This window comes from Aegilops tauschii, chromosome 3 (genome assembly GCF_002575655.3).
Source record: "Aegilops tauschii subsp. strangulata cultivar AL8/78 chromosome 3, Aet v6.0, whole genome shotgun sequence".
NCBI lineage: Eukaryota > Viridiplantae > Streptophyta > Magnoliopsida > Poales > Poaceae > Aegilops > Aegilops tauschii.
Genome location: NC_053037.3, coordinates 607,058,603 through 607,079,763, shown reverse-complemented (window position 1 = coordinate 607,079,763; position 21,161 = coordinate 607,058,603). Strand labels below are relative to the sequence as shown.

General features: G+C 42.8%; 2 protein-coding genes across 2 annotated transcripts; one reads left to right on the top strand and one right to left on the bottom strand.

Annotated features, from left to right (window-relative positions):
- Positions 1–8,138: 8,138 nt before the first annotated feature.
- LOC109783884 (protein DETOXIFICATION 40) lies at positions 8,139–13,647 on the top strand. The gene is made up of 7 exons (XM_020342463.4): positions 8,139–8,578; positions 11,449–12,080; positions 12,177–12,233; positions 12,335–12,573; positions 12,730–12,848; positions 12,959–13,045; positions 13,360–13,647. Exons 1-7 carry the CDS (start codon positions 8,318–8,320, stop codon positions 13,441–13,443), a joined length of 1,479 nt encoding a protein of 492 aa, XP_020198052.1. The 5' UTR covers positions 8,139–8,317; the 3' UTR covers positions 13,444–13,647.
- A 2,108-nt stretch (positions 13,648–15,755) lies between these two features.
- Positions 15,756–20,038, bottom strand: LOC109783883 (protein DETOXIFICATION 40). Its single transcript, XM_020342462.4, has 7 exons — positions 19,548–20,038; positions 17,559–18,190; positions 17,392–17,448; positions 17,067–17,305; positions 16,623–16,741; positions 16,421–16,507; positions 15,756–16,162 (listed from the first exon to the last, which is right to left on the bottom strand). Exons 1-7 carry the CDS (start codon positions 19,815–19,817, stop codon positions 16,079–16,081), a joined length of 1,488 nt encoding a protein of 495 aa, XP_020198051.1. The 5' UTR covers positions 19,818–20,038; the 3' UTR covers positions 15,756–16,078.
- Between the last annotated feature and the right edge of the window lie 1,123 nt (positions 20,039–21,161).

The following is a 21,161-nucleotide window of genomic DNA, read 5'->3' as shown; positions in this document are numbered from 1 at the left end:
AAAGCAACATGAAAAAAAGATGTAAAGAAAGACACAACATCAGGCAGTCGGTACAAGGTACAAAACATGATAGTGCACAAACCTAAGACTACACAAGCAACTACCAAGATGAAGCTGAAGAACTAAGCTTGATCGATCCATCGAGGTCTTCGGCCACCAAAGTAGCCAGCAGTAGGCAACCACCGAGCTTGTGGAAAACAACAATGTAAAAGGAGAAGGCCCAAGTCCACTCCTGCATGATGAATGCATGATGAACAACCTGGGCACAATGACAGATGTCTTCGTCGCTGTAGAAGGCCACAATCTTATCGTCCCGGACCAGAAGGGCGTCGCACCGTCGGCAGGTGAAATGGTTCCCCAGGAACCCGAATTCACATATGGCCACCAGGTGTACCATGAGAGGGGCTACAATAGACTACATTGAGCTCCACAAGAAATAGTCGTTGCCATGGCACAACCGCGAAGGAGACGCGCACCGCAGGATAGGAATACGAAACAAATCGACACGGCGAGAAGTTGACGAAGAGTAATGCAGCCACAACAGCCACCAGCACATCCCAACACGATATCCACCACCCCGCGGTCCAAGCACGGCGCCTTCAGAAAGCGATACGGTGCCATAGCTTCGCTGTCGTCCCGAAGAAGGACCAAGACAGGGGAGGATGTGTGGTGGGTGGGATACCTCAACAAAGACTCCAAGAAGTGCTTCGACGCCACAGCGTCGTCATCGTTGTGGCTGCCGCCGCAGGCCAAGGGTTTCCCCCGATTCCAGGAACCCCACCGCCAAAACGACCACCATTGGATCCGGCGAGCAGGGCCACACCGGAGCTCGGATCGCATAGCAGAGAGGGTGAGAAGGATGGAGTTGGTGTTGGTCGATTTAGATCTGGCCGACCGACAAAACGAATCCCGCCTACCGCGAGCTCCATCCACCAAGATCTCACGGTCAGGGAAAATATCTGGTGCACCGGAGCTTATGGTGCTGCCAGTGCACCGAACTCACAATGAGCTTTTAAAATATTCAAAAAAATCTGAAAAAATTAGCACGCATGCACAAAATCAATGTAGATTGTCACAAAACTCAAGTCAAAATTCAAAACATAACTCCAAAAACAAAAATGACAAATTCAACACTGAATAGTACATAACATAACTTGAGCTTTAGATTTGGCCCATTATCACAACGATGTCAAATTTGTCATTTTTGTATCTAAAAAAAATCAAATTTTTATATAAAATTTTGTGACATCATACATTGATGTTGTGTTAACATGCTAGATTTTTTTTCAGATTTTTTAAAATATTCTATGGCATCTAGTGCACCGGTAGCACCACAAGTGCGGGTGCACCGGATACATTCCCCTCACGGCCAAGCAAGCCTAGGAGACTAGTCGAGCACCCGCAGCCGCCGTCCACCACAGGGACAGCACTGCCCACCTTGACCGGGGCCGCCACCCCGGCACGCCATGCCCTTCGTGCGAGGCATAAGCGGCAGCCTCACCGCCACCTTCCTCGGCACCGCGCGGGCTTGCCGACGGTGTCTCCGATGGCTACGACGTCAGGGGGAGGAGGGGAAAGGTCGGCGGCAGACTAGGATTTGGAGCCACCCAAGTCGCCCCAAGGGAGAAACGAGGGGGTGAACAGGGCAAGTACACACTGTGTGATTAATGTCTTCGTTTTCTTTTGTTTTTTTCTTCGGCTCTTTATCTTTTCTTTGTTATATTTGGGTTTTCTTTGTTTTCACCAGTTTCCATTGTTTCTTTTTTGCTTTGTTATACCTTACTTTTCTTTGTTTCTTTCACAGTTTTCCTCCTTATTCTTTTAGTTTTTTATCTGTTTCCATTGGTTTTCCTTTTTAACACATGTCCACTTTTTTCAATGCACAATATTTTTTTAGTGTACACGTGAAAATACATTTTTGCTAAAAACAAACATTTTTCAAATACATGATGTACATTTTCCTTTCAATACATGTTTGAGCACTTTATTGTCAATATTTTATCAAATACACGTTAAAACATTATTGTTGAGCTACATGTCTTTTTTTTTTACATTTGTATAAACAATTTTGCTGATGCCAGAAACATTTTGTTGAAACGGTGCAACATTTCTTCAAAATGTCTTGCACTTCTACTAATAGTAAGAAATATTTTTTATAGTACACTACATTTTTTACATTTTATACATTTTCTATAAAAAATTACAAATAATTATTTTAACTATGCGAACATTTTTACATTTGTATACAAGTCTTTCTAAATGTCATACACATTTTTTTAAACAAGGGAATATTTCTGTTATGCACTTTTTTTAATGGTATGAAACACTTTTCTTATACTACACAACTTATTATTTACATTTTATACACATTTTTAAAATTCACTTACATGTTTTTGAACTACATGAACATTATTTCACATTTGAATAAACATTTATGTAAATCTCACAAATATTCTTTCAAAACAGGGGAACATTTCTTCAAAATTTCATGTTCTTTTCTTAATGTTAAGAAACATTTTTTATACTACACACTTTTATATATTGTATAAACATTTGTAATAATCACATATATATTTTTTTAAACGCAAAACCATTTTTTCATTTTCACAAAAAAATTAGAAAGCTTTCAACATTTCCTAAAATTGAGCTCATATTTTTTTATTGTGTTAGCATTTTTCAAATTCATGGTTTAAATTTTAAAAAGAAAATATTTTTTAAATATATTCATACAAAATAAGAGAGTAAAAGTAAAGAATAAAAAAATATGAAAAACGATATTAGGGTGACATCAGCTCAACGACTGACGTCCCTACTGGGCCGACACCGACACCTTGTAGTGTGCTCACAGACAAGGCAACAGTTTACCTGGTCATAAGCCGAAATCACTAATTAAGGAGTACTTCTTCCAAAGATTAGTTCCACCTCCCCAGGGTGTGATAAGTGGCGCGTTGCATGCCCCACTTGTCGCAATCAGGAAGTTTTCACTTTTTTCGTACATTTGTTTATTCAAAATGTTTTATCTCTTAAACTGTGCATCCATATCTCGAACCGTTTTCACTGCTGGATTCCTCGCATCGAGATCTTCAAAACTAGATCTCATCTTGATAGGTTTTGATGAACTTTTTTTCTACGAAAAAAACCCGGAGAAAACCACACCGGGAGCACGTTTTTTCCCTTTTCGAAAGCCGTTTCCGAGAGGCACAGTCGTACCTACCGCGAAAGGAAATTCGTGTCTCTCACAGAAGCAAAACCGTCTTTCTCGCAGAAGGAAAAAACACATTTTTCGTTTCTGAGAGGGACGGCCGTGCCTCTCACGGAAGCAAATCCGTGCCTCTCGGTGAAGCAAAACCCTGCCTCTCACGGAAGGAAAAAACATAGAAAAGCGTATTTTTCCATTTTCGAGAACCGAGCCTCTCACGGAAGGAAAAAAAAAAGAGAAAACACGTTTTTTCTGTTTCCGAGAGGCACGGCCGTGCCCATCGCAAAAGCAAAACCCTGCCTCTCACAAAAAAAAAACACTCTTTTCCGTTTTCGAGATGCACGGCCATGCCTCTCACAGAAGCAAAACCGTGCCTTTCGCGGAAGGAAAATAGAAACGAGTTTTTTTTTCTGTTTCCGACAAGCATGACCGTGGAAACAAAAATAAAAAACGTGTTCTTGGCGCAATTTTTTATAAATAATTTTTTGTCGAAAAGGTAAGAACAACGGTGGAAACCGGAAAGCCAAAAACCCCCGGAAAAAACCATCTAAAATACCAAAAACACGTGCGGGAAAATAAAAAAAATTCCAGAGGGAGCACCCAAAGCATGACAAGTGACACGCTCTCAGCCCACCTCAAGTGACCCTTGAGGAGGCTCCGAACGAGTGCTCCTCAATTAGTTGCTCTCGCTATAAGCAAGACATAAGCGCGCCCCTATCTTGCCTGCAACGAAACAAGCTACAGTCGGGCCACTGGCACGAAGTTAGCATGCCGGCCAAAAACTGTAGCTCCCCTGAGCTGTTTTAAGAAGATTCCATGTTCTGGTCTGGATTGGTGTTAGAAAGTTGTGTAAGTTGTTTTCTTTCTTTGTTTCTTTTGATATCAGGTTTCTCTGTTTTTATTCTTCCTTTTTCCTTTTATTTTCTCAAACACGTGTTGACTTTTTAAAACATACGTGCTAAAATTTTCATATAAGTGCGTAACATTTCATAGGCATATGTTGAACATTTTTTTTCAATACATGATGAACATTTTATTCAAATACTTGTCTGAAATTTCTTGGGTACATGCAAAACATTTTTCAATGCATGCTGAACATTATATGAATGGTACAAAACATTTTTTAAATGCTAAAAAAAATTAGTTGAACATTCTTTTTGACATTAGGCAAACATTTTCAAAAGAGTAGCGAACATTTTGTTTTTGGAACACATGTACACTTTTTTAATTTCACAAACATTTTTTTAGTGCTATCAACATTTTCTAAAAAATTTGCAAACATGATTTTACATTGCATGATCATTTTTTAAATGTGCAATGAGCGTTTTCAAAATTTGAGTAAATTATATTTTGGAGTTTATGTATTTAGAATATTAGAAAAATATAAACAAGACTAAAAAACAAAGACCAGTGAACGAACCGAGCGACAGGTCCCTACTGGGCCGACCCACTAGAAGTTCCTTTCAGGCTGGCACACCTTCTGTCTCGCATCGCGAGCGGTATATCTCGCATTATGCGAGGCAGAAGGAACCCTCGCGTCGAACGCTATCGTAAAAGGCTGGACCAATAGGCGGGCACTTAAAACAAAAAGGGAGGGGGTGGGACCAGGATTCGGATTTAGGTCTTCTCGATGAGTAGTAGAGAACCTAACCACCGGGTAAGCACCGTGTTCGTGTTGAATGCTAGGGCACAACCTACTTATAGGGAAAAGAGCTGTTTTTTCATTGTTTTTTTTGGATTTTTGTTGTTTGTTTTTCATTTCTCCATTTTTCTTTCTTTTCTTTCTCCATTTCCTTCTGTTTATTCGGGTTTCATCATTTTTTCTCGTTTTCTTTTGTATCTTTCCTTTTTTCTTCTCTTTTTTCTCATTCTTTTTGCATTTATTTCCTGTGAGAACGATGAACAAGTGAACTCCAGTGGCCATTATTTATTTTGTTTGTAAAACAACTAGCAAATGACAGATTTATCATAAACCATGGTGAAAGGTATTATGAATTACAATTCACATTTGTGAGTAAATCTCTTCTGTATATATTCCATCCATTTCACATATTTGTATTCACTTTATACTTCGGCGCAGCTGAATTGTCAATGTCGAAAACACATACATTTCATTTGTCAGGACATTTTTTTACAGCTTATTTGCAAGTTACATATCTCCTGTCTATGTGATTCCTTTTGTTCAAAATAGTGTTGAAATTTAATTCGTTATGAAGCATTACTTAGTGCTCAGTTCACCTATTTGGCTATCTGCTACACCTAGCTCTATGATCCGGAAGCCTTTAGTTGAGTTGTGCTCCCGGAACTTTCTTTTCAGTATATAACCTATCCGACCCTCACAAAAATTCTTATTTTTTTTGACAATTCAACATCTTTATGGTGATTTTGTTAGTACAATTTATCACACATACATGTTTCCTTCATAGTTCATCATTTATGCTATTATATGCTTGTGTAAGCAATAGTTTCTGGTATTTCACCTCACAAAAACATTTCTTCAACAGAGTTTCCTCTTCCTCAGGTGACGATGACGAAATCAGCTTGTAGAGAAAATTTCGTATTCTTGCACATATAATAGTATCTGGAAATTGTGCCCATGTTTTAAGGATATTAGGGGCATGTATGTGCCATGGAACAAAGACCAAGGGGGTGGGAATCAGCAAAATTAGGCACAAACTAGGTGATATGGCTCCCATTGTTTTTTCATTTTGGGTTGTTGTGGCCAGTGTTAGCAATGGTGATAAATGTTTAAAATGTAATTTTGGCATTGGTTATTTAGAAGAATGTGGATGCTCTAGGAGGCTAAATGTTCAGAATGTTATATGACCTCTTTGTTGTTGATTTTATTTCATTGATTGCATCCTAATTAGTAGAATGTATGAAGATTTTTTTCCTGCGGTTATACGTGTATTGCACATGCACATTTACTAGTATACTTTAAATTGGTGATTTTCATATAATATGTCAAAATTTTAAAATTTATGAACATTATTTAAATTCACAAACACTTCTAAAATCGCGTACATATTATTTTATTTTGTTACCATGTTTTGAAAATTTTGTTTTTCTTGTACTCGTGAACACTTTTAACATTCTTGATCCTTTTATTAGAATTTGTGATTATTATTTTCATATTCATGAACAATTTTGAATTTACAAATATTTTGAAAATTTGAAGAGCAGTTCTTAAAATTTCGGAAAAGATAACTGCCGAACGTGTGGATTTTTGCTTATACTACCGAATGTGCTCATCACCATTGATCTAAGCGCACGATCTCACTTCGACACATCATCAGCTGGACGCGTTCGAGTTAGAAGCCGATGCTCCCGAACGGGTCAACCCACTTCCTTCCTCTCCTATCGAAGCGAAGTGACATTTTGCCACTCACACACACACACACACACACACACTCTCTCTCTCTCGCGCACTCATGGCAGATCCCCATTTAGACTGATTCTCCGGCGAGCTACAATGGCCAGGTAACGGATCCGAGGTTCGAGAGGCACGGTGATGGCTCTGGCCTCGAGCCAGATCACGGATCCAAGGTCTGAGAGGCCCGGCGATGGCTCCGGACTTGAGTCGGAGTCGAGGACTACGATGGCTCATCGGATGCTCACTCCATAATGGAGCAAATTTTGGGTTGGTGGCACTACATCGGCGCCATGGTCCCGCTACCCAGCCATCCGGTTGTGCACCCGGAACCACCGGCTCCCGCTCCAGCTACGGATGCGGCGGCGCAAGGGCAGGGACAGTCGAAGGCGCATGGACAGGGGCAGGAGGTGGCCAGGCTGCGGCGGCGGACTAGGTGGAGAACGCAAAAGCGAACACGGCAGCGCCCGGGGTGGTGATGGCGTACTTGCTGGGTGCCGGGGACTTTGGACCCACCTTGCACAAGTGTTCGGAAATGAAGATAGTTTCTAGTACTCTTGCTACCGTGGTTAGCAACGAGAGGACTTGCGCTTTGCTGCGCCATTCTTCATTTGTCAAATTAGTTATATTTTTTTCTTTCAGAGGTTATTGGCAATTCATATTCTCTGCACATAATGGAGGCGGTCGAGCAAACGCGGATCCCCTACATTGATGTAGGACAATTCTTTTGGTTTCGGGAAGGTTTCGTTCATTTTTTTCGTTCATTGGTTTTCATTTTTTTCATTTCATTTTGTTTTATATTTGTTTTCTGTTTTATTTTTTATTTTGAAATTAGTGAATATTTTCAATTTATTAATATTTTTTGAAACGACCTGGGAATATAATTTAAATGGATGAACAATTTTTATACTATGTGAATATTTTAAAATTCATGAACATATTTAAATTGACAAAAAAACACTAACATTTAAAAAAACGTTATTTTTAAAACTCGTGAACACATTTATCATTCTTAAACCTATTTTAGATTTCATGAAAAAAATCACATTCTTGAAAAATGTTTGAATTTATGAATAATTTTTAAATTCAAGAGCGTTTCTTGAAATTTATGAACATTTTCTAAACTCATGAAAAAAATCCTGAATATTTTAATAATTGCTAATGTGTTCTAATAGAAAAAAAATCAATTGAAACAAAAAACATCTGAAAAGCAAATCGGGAAAAATCGCCAATGCAATCCACACGGAGATCTAGACCTGCATGTTTTTGCTCGCGGTCCTACTTTTTCTTCAAAATTTGGAAAGTTTTTTTTAAAGTGGGCATCTCGAGGTATACTAGCACCATTACTTTTTCTTGTCAGGAATCTCCAGGTACACTAGTACGAGTACTAGTTTGTACCGGAAACTGTCTTTTGGGGGTGGATTTTGGAATCCGGTCGAGTGCCGAGCGCTCGGTTTGTCCGTCGCTGGCTAGCTGGGCCCCACTGTCAGCGGGAGCCACAGGTAATCTCGTGGCGAGCCGGCGAGATTTAGTAAGCCATTACTACACCAACCTGTGGCGAGCAGCCTACAGCTACAGGCGAACTGGTCACCGGTCCGGTCGGTAGCTGCCGCATTGATTTGATTCAAGGAGCAAGCAAACACACACACAGATCGCGCCATTATATACGCCAGCGTCCGTCCGTCGACGGACTTGGCCGAGCGGAGCTACCATAGCAGTCAACGCCAACAGCTCCTCGCGGCGCGAGCATGGCGGACGGGGAAGCGCCGGGCCGGCTGGAGAGCATCCTGACGGACTCGACGGCGCCGCTGGCGGGGCGCGTGTGGGCGGCGGGGGCGATCGAGCTCGGGATGCTGACGCGGCTGGCGGCGCCGGCGGTGGTCATGTACATGATCAACTACCTCATGTCCATGTCCACGCAGATCTTCTCCGGCCACCTCGGCAGCCTGGAGCTCGCCGCCGCCTCCCTCGGCAACACCGGCGTCCAGATGTTCGCCTACGGCCTCATGGTACGTCACCACTCTCTCCCCTCCATCTATTCTCCAAATCATTCAGCGCTCGCTGTTTTCCGTCAAAAATATATCGGCGTACCCACTCCTCTAGGTGACACTCTGCGTATTGGCGAATGTACCCACTCCTCTAGATCGGAATGTTCAATGAACCTGCCATTGCTGGACCGAAAGATTACTACATATATTTTTGGATGCTTCAGAGTAGAATAGATGGAGATGCTCTCGATTAACCTCTCGTCAATGGGCGCTGATTGGAGTTGGACCAAGAGCTAGTGTTGGCCCTATACTATACAGTACAGCTATTTCACTTGTTGCTGCCCTTAATTACGCTACGCACAGCTTACATTCTCAAAAAAAAAAAAAAAAAAAAAAATTACCCACAGCTTACCAGATCGAAATGTTCGATGAACCTGTCACTTTTGGGAAGCATTGATCTGACCAAAAGAGCACTGCATTTCACGTTTGTTTACTGGTGACAAGCAGAACCAAGCTCGTGTGTCTGTCATGGGGTTGATTTGTTTATGGTTGCGTATAGTCGATGGATTGCAACGGCGATCGGCTCGATACAAAAATTGACTTGTTGAGTCGCGTCGGCTCCTATAGGCCACTTGTACCAAGTAGGAAACTTCCCATGTGATTTGGAATATTCGTTTTTCCTATAAATATTGTTTCAATCACACTTGGTTGCACTAGGCATGATGTCATGTATGATCAATTCGCTACCAACTGAGAATCTCGACGCGGGGCCATGTGCGCAATTTGGCCCCAAAACCTCTACGTCGAAACAGGGCCGAGCAAGGAAAACCAGGGGCATGCCCCAAACTCTAAACATGGCCTACCTCACTAGAAAATGATTATTGCCATATAAATTCAAGCTCTCTAAGTTCATTATTTGCCTAAACCATAAAGTCCAGATTCTACCGTTGAAAAGTTGACGATTCTTAGCACACACAAAGTCCATTACTTGAGAGGGAAAGGGAGAGGGAGACACTAAGCTTGCCAACTTTTACTTGAGAGGGAGAGGGAGACACTAAGCTAGCCAGCTAGGTAATGAGCTATAGTGTATGACAAACAACACAAGGAGAGAAGGGACTAAAGAAAAAAAAACTATGGGAGAAGGAAAGGCCGTATTACTTATATTTATATTCCTTTTTCTTTTTCTTTTTTCTTTCCTTACTTATATTTATATTCCAAAAATCTTATATATATATATATATATATATATATATATATATATATACCGGACATTACAAAAATATTCACTGCACACTTAAAAAATGTTTGTGGCATGTAAGGTTATTGTCGGCATTTTAAAAAAGGTTGCATAAATCAAAAACAGGTTCACGATATTTAAAACTGTTCACATGTTTCAAAATATGGACCCAACATTTTCTAAAATGTTCATGAAAATTTTGAAAATCTTGTTATTTCTAAAAATTCTAAGTTTTAATAAATTTTCTTTTCATATTTTCTTTTGAAAAATCCCTCATATAGTTTTAATTTTTTTGCAACATATAAAAGATCATTGTGCCATGGAAAATGCTAACGTTTAAACAATGTTCGCTCATTTTCAAAACTCTTCATGATTTATAAAAAATCAATGTGTGTTAGAAAAATTCACATTGTACTAAAAAAATTCAGTGTGCATTTGGAAAATGTTCAACATGTATTTGAAACATTTTCATTGCGTATATGAAAAATGCACAATCTGTATATTAAAAATGTTCAACTTGTATTAAAAAAGTTGATATTATTTCAAAAATAAATAAATACATAAACAGAAAACAGAAAAATGAAAATAAAAAATCTGAAAAAACCCTAAAAAAACTATAGAGAAAAACACAGGAAGAAAAAACATGGGACCTTTTCAAAACCGGGCGGAAGCTTCCCAAGACCGATCGCTACCATCTTATTGGGCGGGCCCACTTCATCAATCCTGTAGGCAAGCACTGCTTCGCTATCCCAATTAGCGAGACATAGGATTAATAGGACTGTGTGCTATGGGCAGAACTGAAGTGGTAGAAAAGAAAAAAAAACAGTATTTTTTTTAATCTCATATGTGGAGCGACGAACAAATAACCCCCAAAAATCCATTTTCGTACGCCGTTTTCACCATGAAATCTCTAAAACCGGGTATATCACCCCCTTGAGTGTTTTACGTTGACATGTCGAATTTCAGGTTGGTTTGGTTCCTGGTTAGGACGTTCACTCCTTTTTTGCAGAGAGACGTTCACTCCTTTTGACACCTTGCGTCTGAAAATTTCTTCTTAAATGGTGATATGTGGTTATATGTACTTGTACATACGACACTCCTAGATCATCCTCGCTGCCCCGCCGTCTAGATATTAGGTAGGTTCTAATGAGGAAAACCTTGCAAGAAAATCCCCCCTAGATGCTACTCTAACGATGCCAAGACCTGTATAATATAGTGGTCCTTGACTATTCAGCATGCTTATTGAGACTGATAAGTTGTCTCAAAAAACAAATTCAGGGTTTTTTACCAGGTTTTCTTCAATATATAATTTCCAAAAAATGTTTGAATATCTTTGTACTCCCTCTGTCCCAAAATTCTTGTCTTAGATTTGTCTACATACGGGCGTATCAAGTCACGCTTTAGTATTAGATACATCCGTATCTAGACTAATCTAAGACAAGAATTTTGGGACGGAGGGAGTATTATTTATTTATTTTCTTAGTTATTACTTATTACATATTGATTTTAAAAGGTACTCCCTCCGTCCCATAATATAAGAACATTTTTGACACTAGACTAGTGTCAGAAACGCTCTTATATTATGGGACAGAGGGAGTATATTTGACTGTTAAATCGCACTTCATCACACTCACAAGACACTACATTCTTGCAGCTGGGCATGGGTAGTGCAGTGGAGACCCTGTGCGGACAAGCCTTCGGTGCACACAAGTACGACATGCTCGGAACCTACTTACAACGCTCGGCCGTCCTCCTCTGCTGCACCGGCATACCTCTCGCCGCGATCTACGCCTTCTCGGAGCCGCTCCTCGTGCTACTGGGACAGTCACCGGAGATCGCCCACGCCGCGTCGATCTTCGTGTACGGCCTGATCCCTCAGATCTTCGCGTACGCCATCAACTTCCCCATCCAGAAGTTCATGCAGGCGCAGAGCATCGTCCTGCCGAGCGCTTACATCTCCACGGGCACGCTCGTGTTGCACTTGCTGCTGAGCTGGGTCGTGGTGTACAAGGCTGGCCTCGGCCTGCTCGGCGCCTCGCTGGTGCTGAGCCTGAGCTGGTGGGTCATCGTCGGGGCGCAGTTCGCGTACATCGCCGTGAGCCCGACCTGCCGGGAGACGTGGACCGGGTTCACCTGGCAGGCCTTCTCCGGCTTGCCGGCCTTTCTCAAGCTCTCCGCCGCGTCGGCTGTGATGCTGTGCCTTGAGACATGGTACTTTCAGATCCTGGTGCTCATTGCTGGCTTGCTCCCCGACCCCGAGATCGCCCTGGATTCCCTCTCTGTGTGGTGAGTATCATTCATCCATAATTCTTGCTGATGTTTTGTGCCTCTGCCTAGCAATCAATCTGCAGAGTTTGTGCTAATTAACTTACATTTGTGCAGCATGACAATCGCTGGTTGGGTGTTCATGATCTCAGTAGGTTTCAACGCCGCCGCAAGGTTCGCGACTCTAAATTGAATGACTTGACAACATTATCGTTGCTTACTGATAGCTAGGAAATAAGTACTATAATTAACGAATGTATATGTTTTCACTTCAGTGTAAGAGTTAGCAATGAGCTCGGTGCCGGCAACCCCAAGTCAGCATTTTTCTCGGTGTGGGTCGTCACTTCGCTCTGTGCAGCCATCTCTGTTGTCTTTGCCATTGTCATGCTCTGCCTACGCAACCACATCAGCTACTTGTTCACAGAGAGTGAAATAGTTTCCGACGCGGTGGCGGATCTCTGCCCGCTCCTTGCCATCACGCTCATTCTGAATGGCATACAACCTGTATTGTCAGGTAAATTTTAGAAAGTTTCTGCACGCCAACATGTGCTATCTTGATTAGTCCATTAATATAATATTTCAAAAAGTATTCACGTCGATTGCATTACTCAAACAATAGGGGAAAATATACATGGATTTTGAACTTTACTGACATGCATACAAATATCAGGTGTTGCTGTTGGATGTGGATGGCAACAATTTGTTGCATACGTGAACATTGGTTGTTACTACATCGTAGGCGTACCCCTTGGCATTGTTCTCGGTTTTGTCTTCAACCTCGGCGTAAAGGTGGTGGATTTATCCTTCAATTTTTTTCATATATATATTTGGTGATGATGAAACCTTTACTTTGCTGTTCTAACTTGTGTTTGGTGATGGCATCGTATGCATGCTCGCAGGGCATTTGGGGTGGCATGATTGGAGGAACGACTATGCAGACGGCCATTCTACTGTGGGTCACCATCAGAACCGATTGGAGCAAAGAGGTACCCCTTTCACTAAACGTATAGAGTGGAAAGTTGAGTCAAACATTTCCGTTATTTTTCACAAAAGTGTTAATGATGAACATGGAGTTAAACTATGCGAGGTCCGAAGATTCATTCTACCTCCCTCTATCGCCATAGCTATTTGTTGCCATAAATTTAACATCCAGATCAATCTCTTGTTTGCTCACTACTGTGCTTTCTGTCGCATGATTCGTAACCTTCTTAGGAGTACATATGGACGATGCAAATTGTTAAAAAATATGCATTGTTAAAGATACACTATTCAAATGTGTAATGTTTTATTTGACCTTCAGGTCGAGGAGGCGCATAAAAGATTGAACAAGTGGGATGATACCAAGAAACAGCCCCTCCTTACGGCGGCCACGGACAATAGCTAGTTAGTGGTCTAGTGTAGATCTATGTTCCTTGTTCAACAATCGAGAATTGAGCTGGCTTTGAGATTCACCATGAGTATGGGGAATTAACTTGGAAGGCAGAATTCATGTGTCTTGATTATCCTGTTGTAGCACCATTCATCAAGATTTCAGACAGGCTTCATAATGACATGAGGTGGGCATATTTTTTTGTTTTTCTTTTCAAAATGAAGGTCTAACCCCTAGTCTCTATGTCGGTGATGCACACGATCATATATTATTGCCAAGTCTCAACTCATAGAAAAGAAATGATAATAGCTCAATCGCTATGACAAACGCGAACATGATGACAAAATGCACTCATGCTGCTTCAATCCTACTACTGGACCGGCACCCATATCTGTTGAACATAGTTCGACCAATCATCTCACGCCGACAGCCAGACTAAACCAGCACCGACCATACCGAGCACCCAAATGTAGGATTTCGCGCGCGCGGGGGGGGGGGGGGGGGGGGGGGTGGGGGTAACACTTTCGAGGAGATTATGCATATATGGCATACCAGTTGGAAACACAATTTCCAATATATTACATCATCACGAGTTTTACAAAAAAGTCCTTAGGGGTTAATCATCATATTCCAAACAAATTACGATATGACACATATTGGCCAAAGGAACACATTGTAATTGCAAGGAACTAGGCCAATATTGCCAATGTGTACATCTTCTCCGTGCAGAGGCCAGAAGAGTAATAATAACTTGTTAAAAAGTGACATGCACAAATGTGGTTTGATGTGAAAGTGTTTATTCTTTATCTTTTTAAAACGAAAAGATGTTGCTATAAAGAAATGAAGAGTGGGACATTAGTTTCGAGTGGCAACCTTATCTACAAGTTTGTAGATCATGTTACTTTAATTTCACACACCCAAATTCTCATACATGAGTATAACCAAAATCAGAAGAAAAAAAACACATTGGTCTTTAACGAGTATAGGAGAAATCTGTTGGAACTTCGCCCACAGGATCGATCACATCAAATTACAAAGAACACGCGCACACAAAACTTGATAGCCAAGGGCCCGTATCGTGCCCTTTGTTTCTCTCTTTTTCCCTCTGTTTTCCTCACACGATGTTCTACATATACTAGCAAAAAGACCCGTGCGTTGCAACGGGAGAAAAAAAATCCTCTCATATCTCTAGCTGGGTCAGTTGGACAAACTATGCGTGGCAGGTTCGCAGGTTATGAGATCGAACCCTCCCATCGGCAATTTTATTTTTTGCCAGCTCTCCGGACTTGGGCCTCAGTGCGCCGCCAGGTAGGCTTTCTCCGTTGGGCCAAAACGGATGGCAAGTAATGAAACCAATAGCGTACGTGAAATTAATTGAAGTGGGACCAAACCAAGAATATCACCTCCCTTTAATAATAGGTATAGATTAGATATAAGCTAAGCACGCATAGGTAGCAAGCCGACTCCGGTCTAGAATCCAAAGCCTACACGGACGGACTACTAGTACTTAGACTCAAACGCTAATCAATACGGCCAAGTAGACTAATCCTAGCCGGACTACTGCAACTCACGCTGCTTTCAGTTTCCTGGCCGGACTAGACTCTAACCCTGGACACGTACTGCACCTAACTTGCTAACCAGGGCTAGACACAAACTCAAGATTATTTCTAACAAAATCATACACTCTAACTAAACTTAGTGAAAAATTTGCTTGATGGGCTGCGGCCCACAGGCATGTGCACTAATTCTAATTTGCAATAATAGGTGATGCAAATCCCTTTTTGACACTTATTGCATCAAATTGTCGGGGATTCACACAGGCCAAGCCACCGCTAGGAAGGGAGGCGGACAATGTTTTTACGGTTCATTGCTAATGGTTGTTTCTCGAGTGGTTCATCGTGGTTCTTTCGGTTCAGGGCTTGGACTGGAGCTGATTTCATGATACCGGAGGACAGCTTCAGTACTACGGAAGAATGGTGGTTGAAGGTGAGAGAGGGGATCCCGAAGGAAAGGAACGCGAGGATTTTCGATAATGTGACCAGCAGTGCAGACAGTGTTCGGGACCTGGTCCTAGAGGATATCGGCCATGTGGAGGGCCGCTGGCTGCATCAGCGACCCGACGGCCTGATATAGCTCGCCTACTTAGTTAGCTCGTAGTTTCTGAGGTCTCTGGGGTGCCGTGCTGTAACGTTGTGGTTGCAGGTCTAGTTCTCCTAGACTGTAACCCCTTGTACTCTATCTTTTCCCTATCTAATAAAATACGGCCAACGGCCCTTCGAGAGAAGCCTATGACCTCATGTTACTGTCACAAAGGTTTGAAATCTTGATTTTTTAGATAATACAAAATTTTATTGCCACACCTCTACATGATAGATGCATATAGCCTAACTTATTACAATATTGATTAAAAAATTGCCAGACAGTGGCCTTACTAGGAAGAGAGAAAGATCAATAACATCAAGACAATCAAACGAAAGAAAAATCTAACTTGCCAACCATGTCTACTCTACATACTAAGAAGCATATGACTGTCAGGCCAACCAAATTAGTACAGAAACTCTCCGGTAATCCACTGAAGAATCAGGTCACATGAATTCTGTTGCTCCCAGTTAACTCAAACCCAAAGCAATTATGACTCTGCGGCGATCCATTAGTTATCATCTGTGACGCCAACAAGAAGCGGCTCCTTCTTTGTATCATCCCACTTGTTCAATCTTTTTTGTGCCTCCTCTACCTGAAGGTTACACAAACATAAAAACACAAATGCAATTACATATTGTATCTTTATTAGCTTTATCAACACATATTTTAGATAATTTACAGCAACATATACTGTCAAGAAGGAGCAACGGTGAGCAAGCAAGTGATCGACTAAATCTTCGGACGTCAGGTAGTTTAACTTCGTTTTCATCATTTACATTTTTGTGCAAAATAAATACATGGAGCTATAAAGTTAAGCTTGCTGCTCTATACGTTAAGTCACAGGGATTACCTCTTTACTCCAATCAGTTCTAATGGTGACCCACAACAGAATGGCAGTCTGCATGGCCGTTCCTCCAATCATGCCACCCCAAAGGCCCTGTGAGTAGGCACATGATTCCACCATGAAATATAAGTTAGAAGATACACAGAACTGAATATTTCGTCATGCAGGAGTATTATATACTCTTAGAATTTACAGATAAATCTATTACCTTTACGCCAAAGTTGAAGACAAAACCAAGAAGAACACCAAGGGGAACACCTACGATGTAGTAGCAGCCGACGTTGACGTAGGCAACAAATTGTTGCCACCCACACCCAACAGCAACACCTGATATCTCTATGCATGTCAGTAAAGTTCAATCACCATGTATATATGTTAAAATATAGCTTGGATACAATGTTTCACACACTATAAAATTGTCCTAGCACTGGAATTGGAATCAAAATCAACCTGCCCTGTTGCTTGAATAATGCAGTTGACATGAGCACTTTTCTGAAAGATTGCGCTAATGTACTACTCCCTCCGTCACATAATGTAAGACGTTTTTTGGCACTACAGTAGTGCCAAAAAACGTCTTACATTATGAGACGGAGGGAGTAGTCAACAATAAAGATAGTACCATGTTGGCGTGCAGGAATTTTGTAAAATTTACCTGACAGTACAGGTTGGATGCCATTGAGAATGATGGTGATGGCGAGCAGCGGGCAGAGATCCGCCACGGCGTCGGAAACTCTTTCACCCTCTGTGAAGATGTAGCTGATGTAGTTGCGGAAGCACATGATCACAACAGCAAGGACGACGGCGATTATTGCAGAGAGCACCGTCACGACCCAAACCGAGAAAAATGCAGACTTGGGGTTGCCGGCACCAAGCTCATTGCTCACTCTAACACTGAAGTGAAACATTGTCCATTAGCTTATCTATAGTTAAGTAACTAATTAGTTTGTCTCCATGTCATTCCGTTTAGAGTCACGAACCTTGCGGCGGCGTTGAAACCTATTGATATCATGAACACCCAAGCAGAGATTGTCAAGCTGCACAAGTCGTAAGTTAATCAGCACTCACTCTATAGATTGATTACTAGGTATATAAGTACAAGTTACAACCCAAAAATAATGAACACGTGCAGATAAAGGGGACTCACCATACTGAGAGGGAATCCAGGGAAAGCTCGGGGTTGGGGAGCAAGCCAGCAATGAGCACCATGACCTGGTAGTACCATGTCTCGAGGCACAACATCACCGCGGACGCGGCGGAGAGCTTGAGGAATTCCGGCAACCCGGAGAAGGCCTTGATAGTGAACCCTGTCCATGTCCGCCGGCACGTCGGGCTCATGATGATGTACGCGAACTGCGCCACCACAATGATCCACCAGCTCAGGCTCAGCACCAGCGAGGCGCCGAGCAGCCCGAGACCAACCTTGTAGACGACGACCCAGCTGAGCAGCAGGTGCAACACGAGCGTCGCCGTGGAGATGTAAGCGCTGGGGAGGACGATGCTCTGCGCCTGCAGGAACTTCTGGATCGGGAAGTTGATGGCGTAGGCGAAGATCTGAGGGATGAGGCCGTACACGAAGATGGACGCCGCGCGGGCTATCTCCGGCGACTGCCCCAGCAGCAGGAGGATTGGCTCCGAGAAGGCGTAGATCACGGCGAGAGGTATGCCGGTGCAGCAGAGGATAACGGCGGAGCGTTGTAGGTAGGTGCCGAGCATGTCGTACTTGTGTCCACCGTAGGCTTGTCCGCAAAGGGTCTCCACTGCACTACCCATGCCCAGCTGCAGAAACATATTGTCTTGTTACTGTCATATATTGCACTCTAGTCTAGCTTGTATAGCTTACAACACATGTCTTGTGCTAAAAAAAGTAGCTTTGGTAGTACTTGTTTTTTTAGCACATTTTCCAGATCACATCACAAGTTCTTTCTCCACGAAAAGATGGACGCATGCATGACACATGAGCATTTTTTTTTTGCGTGGTGCATGACACATGAGCATGTAGTAGCTAGGGCAAATACATCCATATCCCAATCACGTGAAAATCTTCTCTCTAGGACGTGCCAACTACTCAACGAGTCAAATTTGTCTCAAGTCGATCGCCGTTGCAGTCCATCAACCACTCATCATTCATTAAAGAAATGAACACCATGAGTGACACAGGATCCAAGCTCGTGGCAATAAAAAAACGTCAACTGCTACTCTTTGGTCAAATCAACGCCCATTAATGACAGGTTAATTGAACCGTGAATGCATGCACGTGCCGAGCGGATCGTGGGACGTGCAATTATTGCATGCTTTAGCGACCGTCACAGCACTAAACACAGGATTAGTTGTCAGATTTTGGATAAGTGGGAGAAAAAGACGCGGCGATCGGCTATTTCCCGCGGCTCCAAATATTCCCTAGAGCTTTCCCCGCGCATCTTTCGCCCTGCAGCGCCTACAACACCGAATGTACTCAAACTAGCATTGCGTGTGCCTACTATCTAGCTAAACCGAAATGGAGAATGTCATCAAGGAGTGGTCCGGTTAGGCACATACGTAAATGATTTAAAAGAGCTTTCCCATGGTATAATTTTTGTGACATTTAGTTTATAGTTTACTAGTTAATTTTACTGGCAAAATATGACCGAAATTATGGTGGGGATCAATGAATGCCGACCGAGAAAGTACTAACCAAACCGTAATGTAGAATGTTATCAAGGAGTGATTTGGATAGGCAAATATTGCACATACGCGAATGATTTTAAAAATGTTTTCTCATGGTATAAATTTTATGACATATAGACAAAATATGACTCATAATACGGGAGACTAATAGTCCCCAAACTAGACAGTGAAAGTACTACTATCTAAGATGAAATAGAGAATGCCATCAAGGAGTTATTCGGTTGCGCAAATATTTCACCTACGCAAATGATTTTAAAACAGGTTTTCCATGGTATGTTTTGACACATAGTTTATACTTTGTTAATTAAAATTAAAGCCAAAGTGTGATTCAAAACACATGAGGCCGATAAACCCCGACAAAGAACTGAAATGGAGAATGTCATCAGCGAGTGCTTTGGTTACGCAGATATTACACGTGTACACGATTGTTTTGGAGATGAGATGGAGGTGAGCGTGCGTGAGTGCGTACCATGAGGCCATAGGCGAACATCTGGACGCCTGTGTTTCCGAGGGAGGCGGCGGCGAGCTCCAGGCTCCCGAGGTGGCCGGAGAAGATCTGGGTGGACATGGACATGAGGAAGTTGATCATGTACATGATCACCGCCGGGACGGCCAGCCGCAAGAGCATCCCGAGCTCGATTGCCCCCGCCGCCCACACGCGCTCCGCCCGCGGTGCCGACGAGTCCGTGAGGATGCTCTCCAGCCGAGCCGACGCGCCATGCTCGTCCCCTCCGCCCATGCTCACCGTCGTAGGACAAGAGGCTCGGCGAGGAGCTCGTGAGAGTGTGGGAGTGTAGCTGCGTGTTCCGTCGTCGTTGACTGTTATCGTCCCCAGGCCGATGTGTGTATATATAGTAATGGCCTGGCTCTGGGAGGTTTGCAGTTTGCTGTTCGTCTCTAGCTAGCCCGTCGGCTGGTTGGTGTCATACTTACTCCATGAGATGGCACGCGGATATGAGATATGATGCGGATTTTGCGCGCCTACGCGTACCTGCCTGCCGCATTATCGTGGTCGCCGCTTCACACCGGCGAGGGAGTCTGGAGATCCGCGTTGGATCATTGAAACTGCGATTTACTGAAGTCATCTCAGTCAGACTGGCTGGCCAGGACAGATTAACAGTACTGACAGTCTATTGGCCGCTTAGTTTTTCGCTTTTTTGGGGTGGCGAACACGAAAGATGCGCACGTCGGCGGATGGACCCGAAAAATGCCTTTTGTCCTTCCCTCTGTCCAGTATGCACGCTGGTTAACTGTGTGCTCCAATTATTTGGCACCCTGGGCACAGTCGCAGTGCTGATTATTGGTACACTGAAAAACATGCTTTAGGGCAGAATGGAAGGGATTAGGCTAGTCATAGCGGGAGTAACTTACCAAGTAACATAACACTTCCTAAGAAAATTTTGCTTATGTGACATGTAATTAATGAGGAGAGAGGTGTTCGGAGTAACATAATATGTTACTGTAACTTAACATATCCCAAGGCAAAATGAGTCTATATCTTTATAAATGATGGCTTGCATGATACCACACATATGTTACTTTACACTATAAAGATAGTAACATAGACTAGTAGCATATGCATGTTACTAGTCTAAGTTACTCCCCACTATGACTAGCCTTACGATGAGCTGGTCTTGGTTTCACCACCCGACGACTTGTGACGATCCCGAGGAACACGAGCGGCCAGGATGGTTGAAGCAGGGCACCTACAGATCTTATTGGAAGATCCGGCCAGCGGCGCATGGGCATCTCACATCCAGTCAATCATACATGCAGGGGAGATATATATGGGCAGGATCCCCATCATGCAGGACGTCAACCAAGCCAGCTTCAACCACGAGCATGCATGCAGCTTCAGGGTGTCAGGGTGAATCTGCCCATCTTTGCTCGTCTCGTCTAATGGAACCGGTGTGATGGGCTTCGAGCACCCAACCTGATTATCTTAAGAAGAAAAATGGTGAATTAATCTGCAAAGCAATCGATACCTCTCGCTCCCCGCATTGGATGCATGGCTACTAGTTTATTGCATGCACGAGCCGCCAGTGGTTATTAATATATTTCGAGGCAGCTGGGCGGCTCGATC

Excerpts from the sequence above, each read along its gene's own strand:
- LOC109783884 (XM_020342463.4), top strand. The coding sequence starts at position 8,318 with ATGGCGGACGGGGAAGCGCCGGGCCGGCTGGAGAGCATCCTGACGGAC. Across the intron at positions 12,234-12,334 it reads GGTTTCAACGCCGCCGCAAG|TGTAAGAGTTAGCAATGAGC; the intron begins GTTCGCGACTCT and ends TTTTCACTTCAG. Across the intron at positions 12,574-12,729 it reads CATACAACCTGTATTGTCAG|GTGTTGCTGTTGGATGTGGA; the intron begins GTAAATTTTAGA and ends TACAAATATCAG.
- LOC109783883 (XM_020342462.4), bottom strand. The coding sequence starts at position 19,817 with ATGGGCGGAGGGGACGAGCATGGCGCGTCGGCTCGGCTGGAGAGCATC. Across the intron at positions 17,449-17,558 it reads CTGGATTCCCTCTCAGTATG|CTTGACAATCTCTGCTTGGG; the intron begins GTGAGTCCCCTT and ends CGACTTGTGCAG. Across the intron at positions 16,742-17,066 it reads CATCCAACCTGTACTGTCAG|GTGTTGCTGTTGGGTGTGGG; the intron begins GTAAATTTTACA and ends TAGAGATATCAG.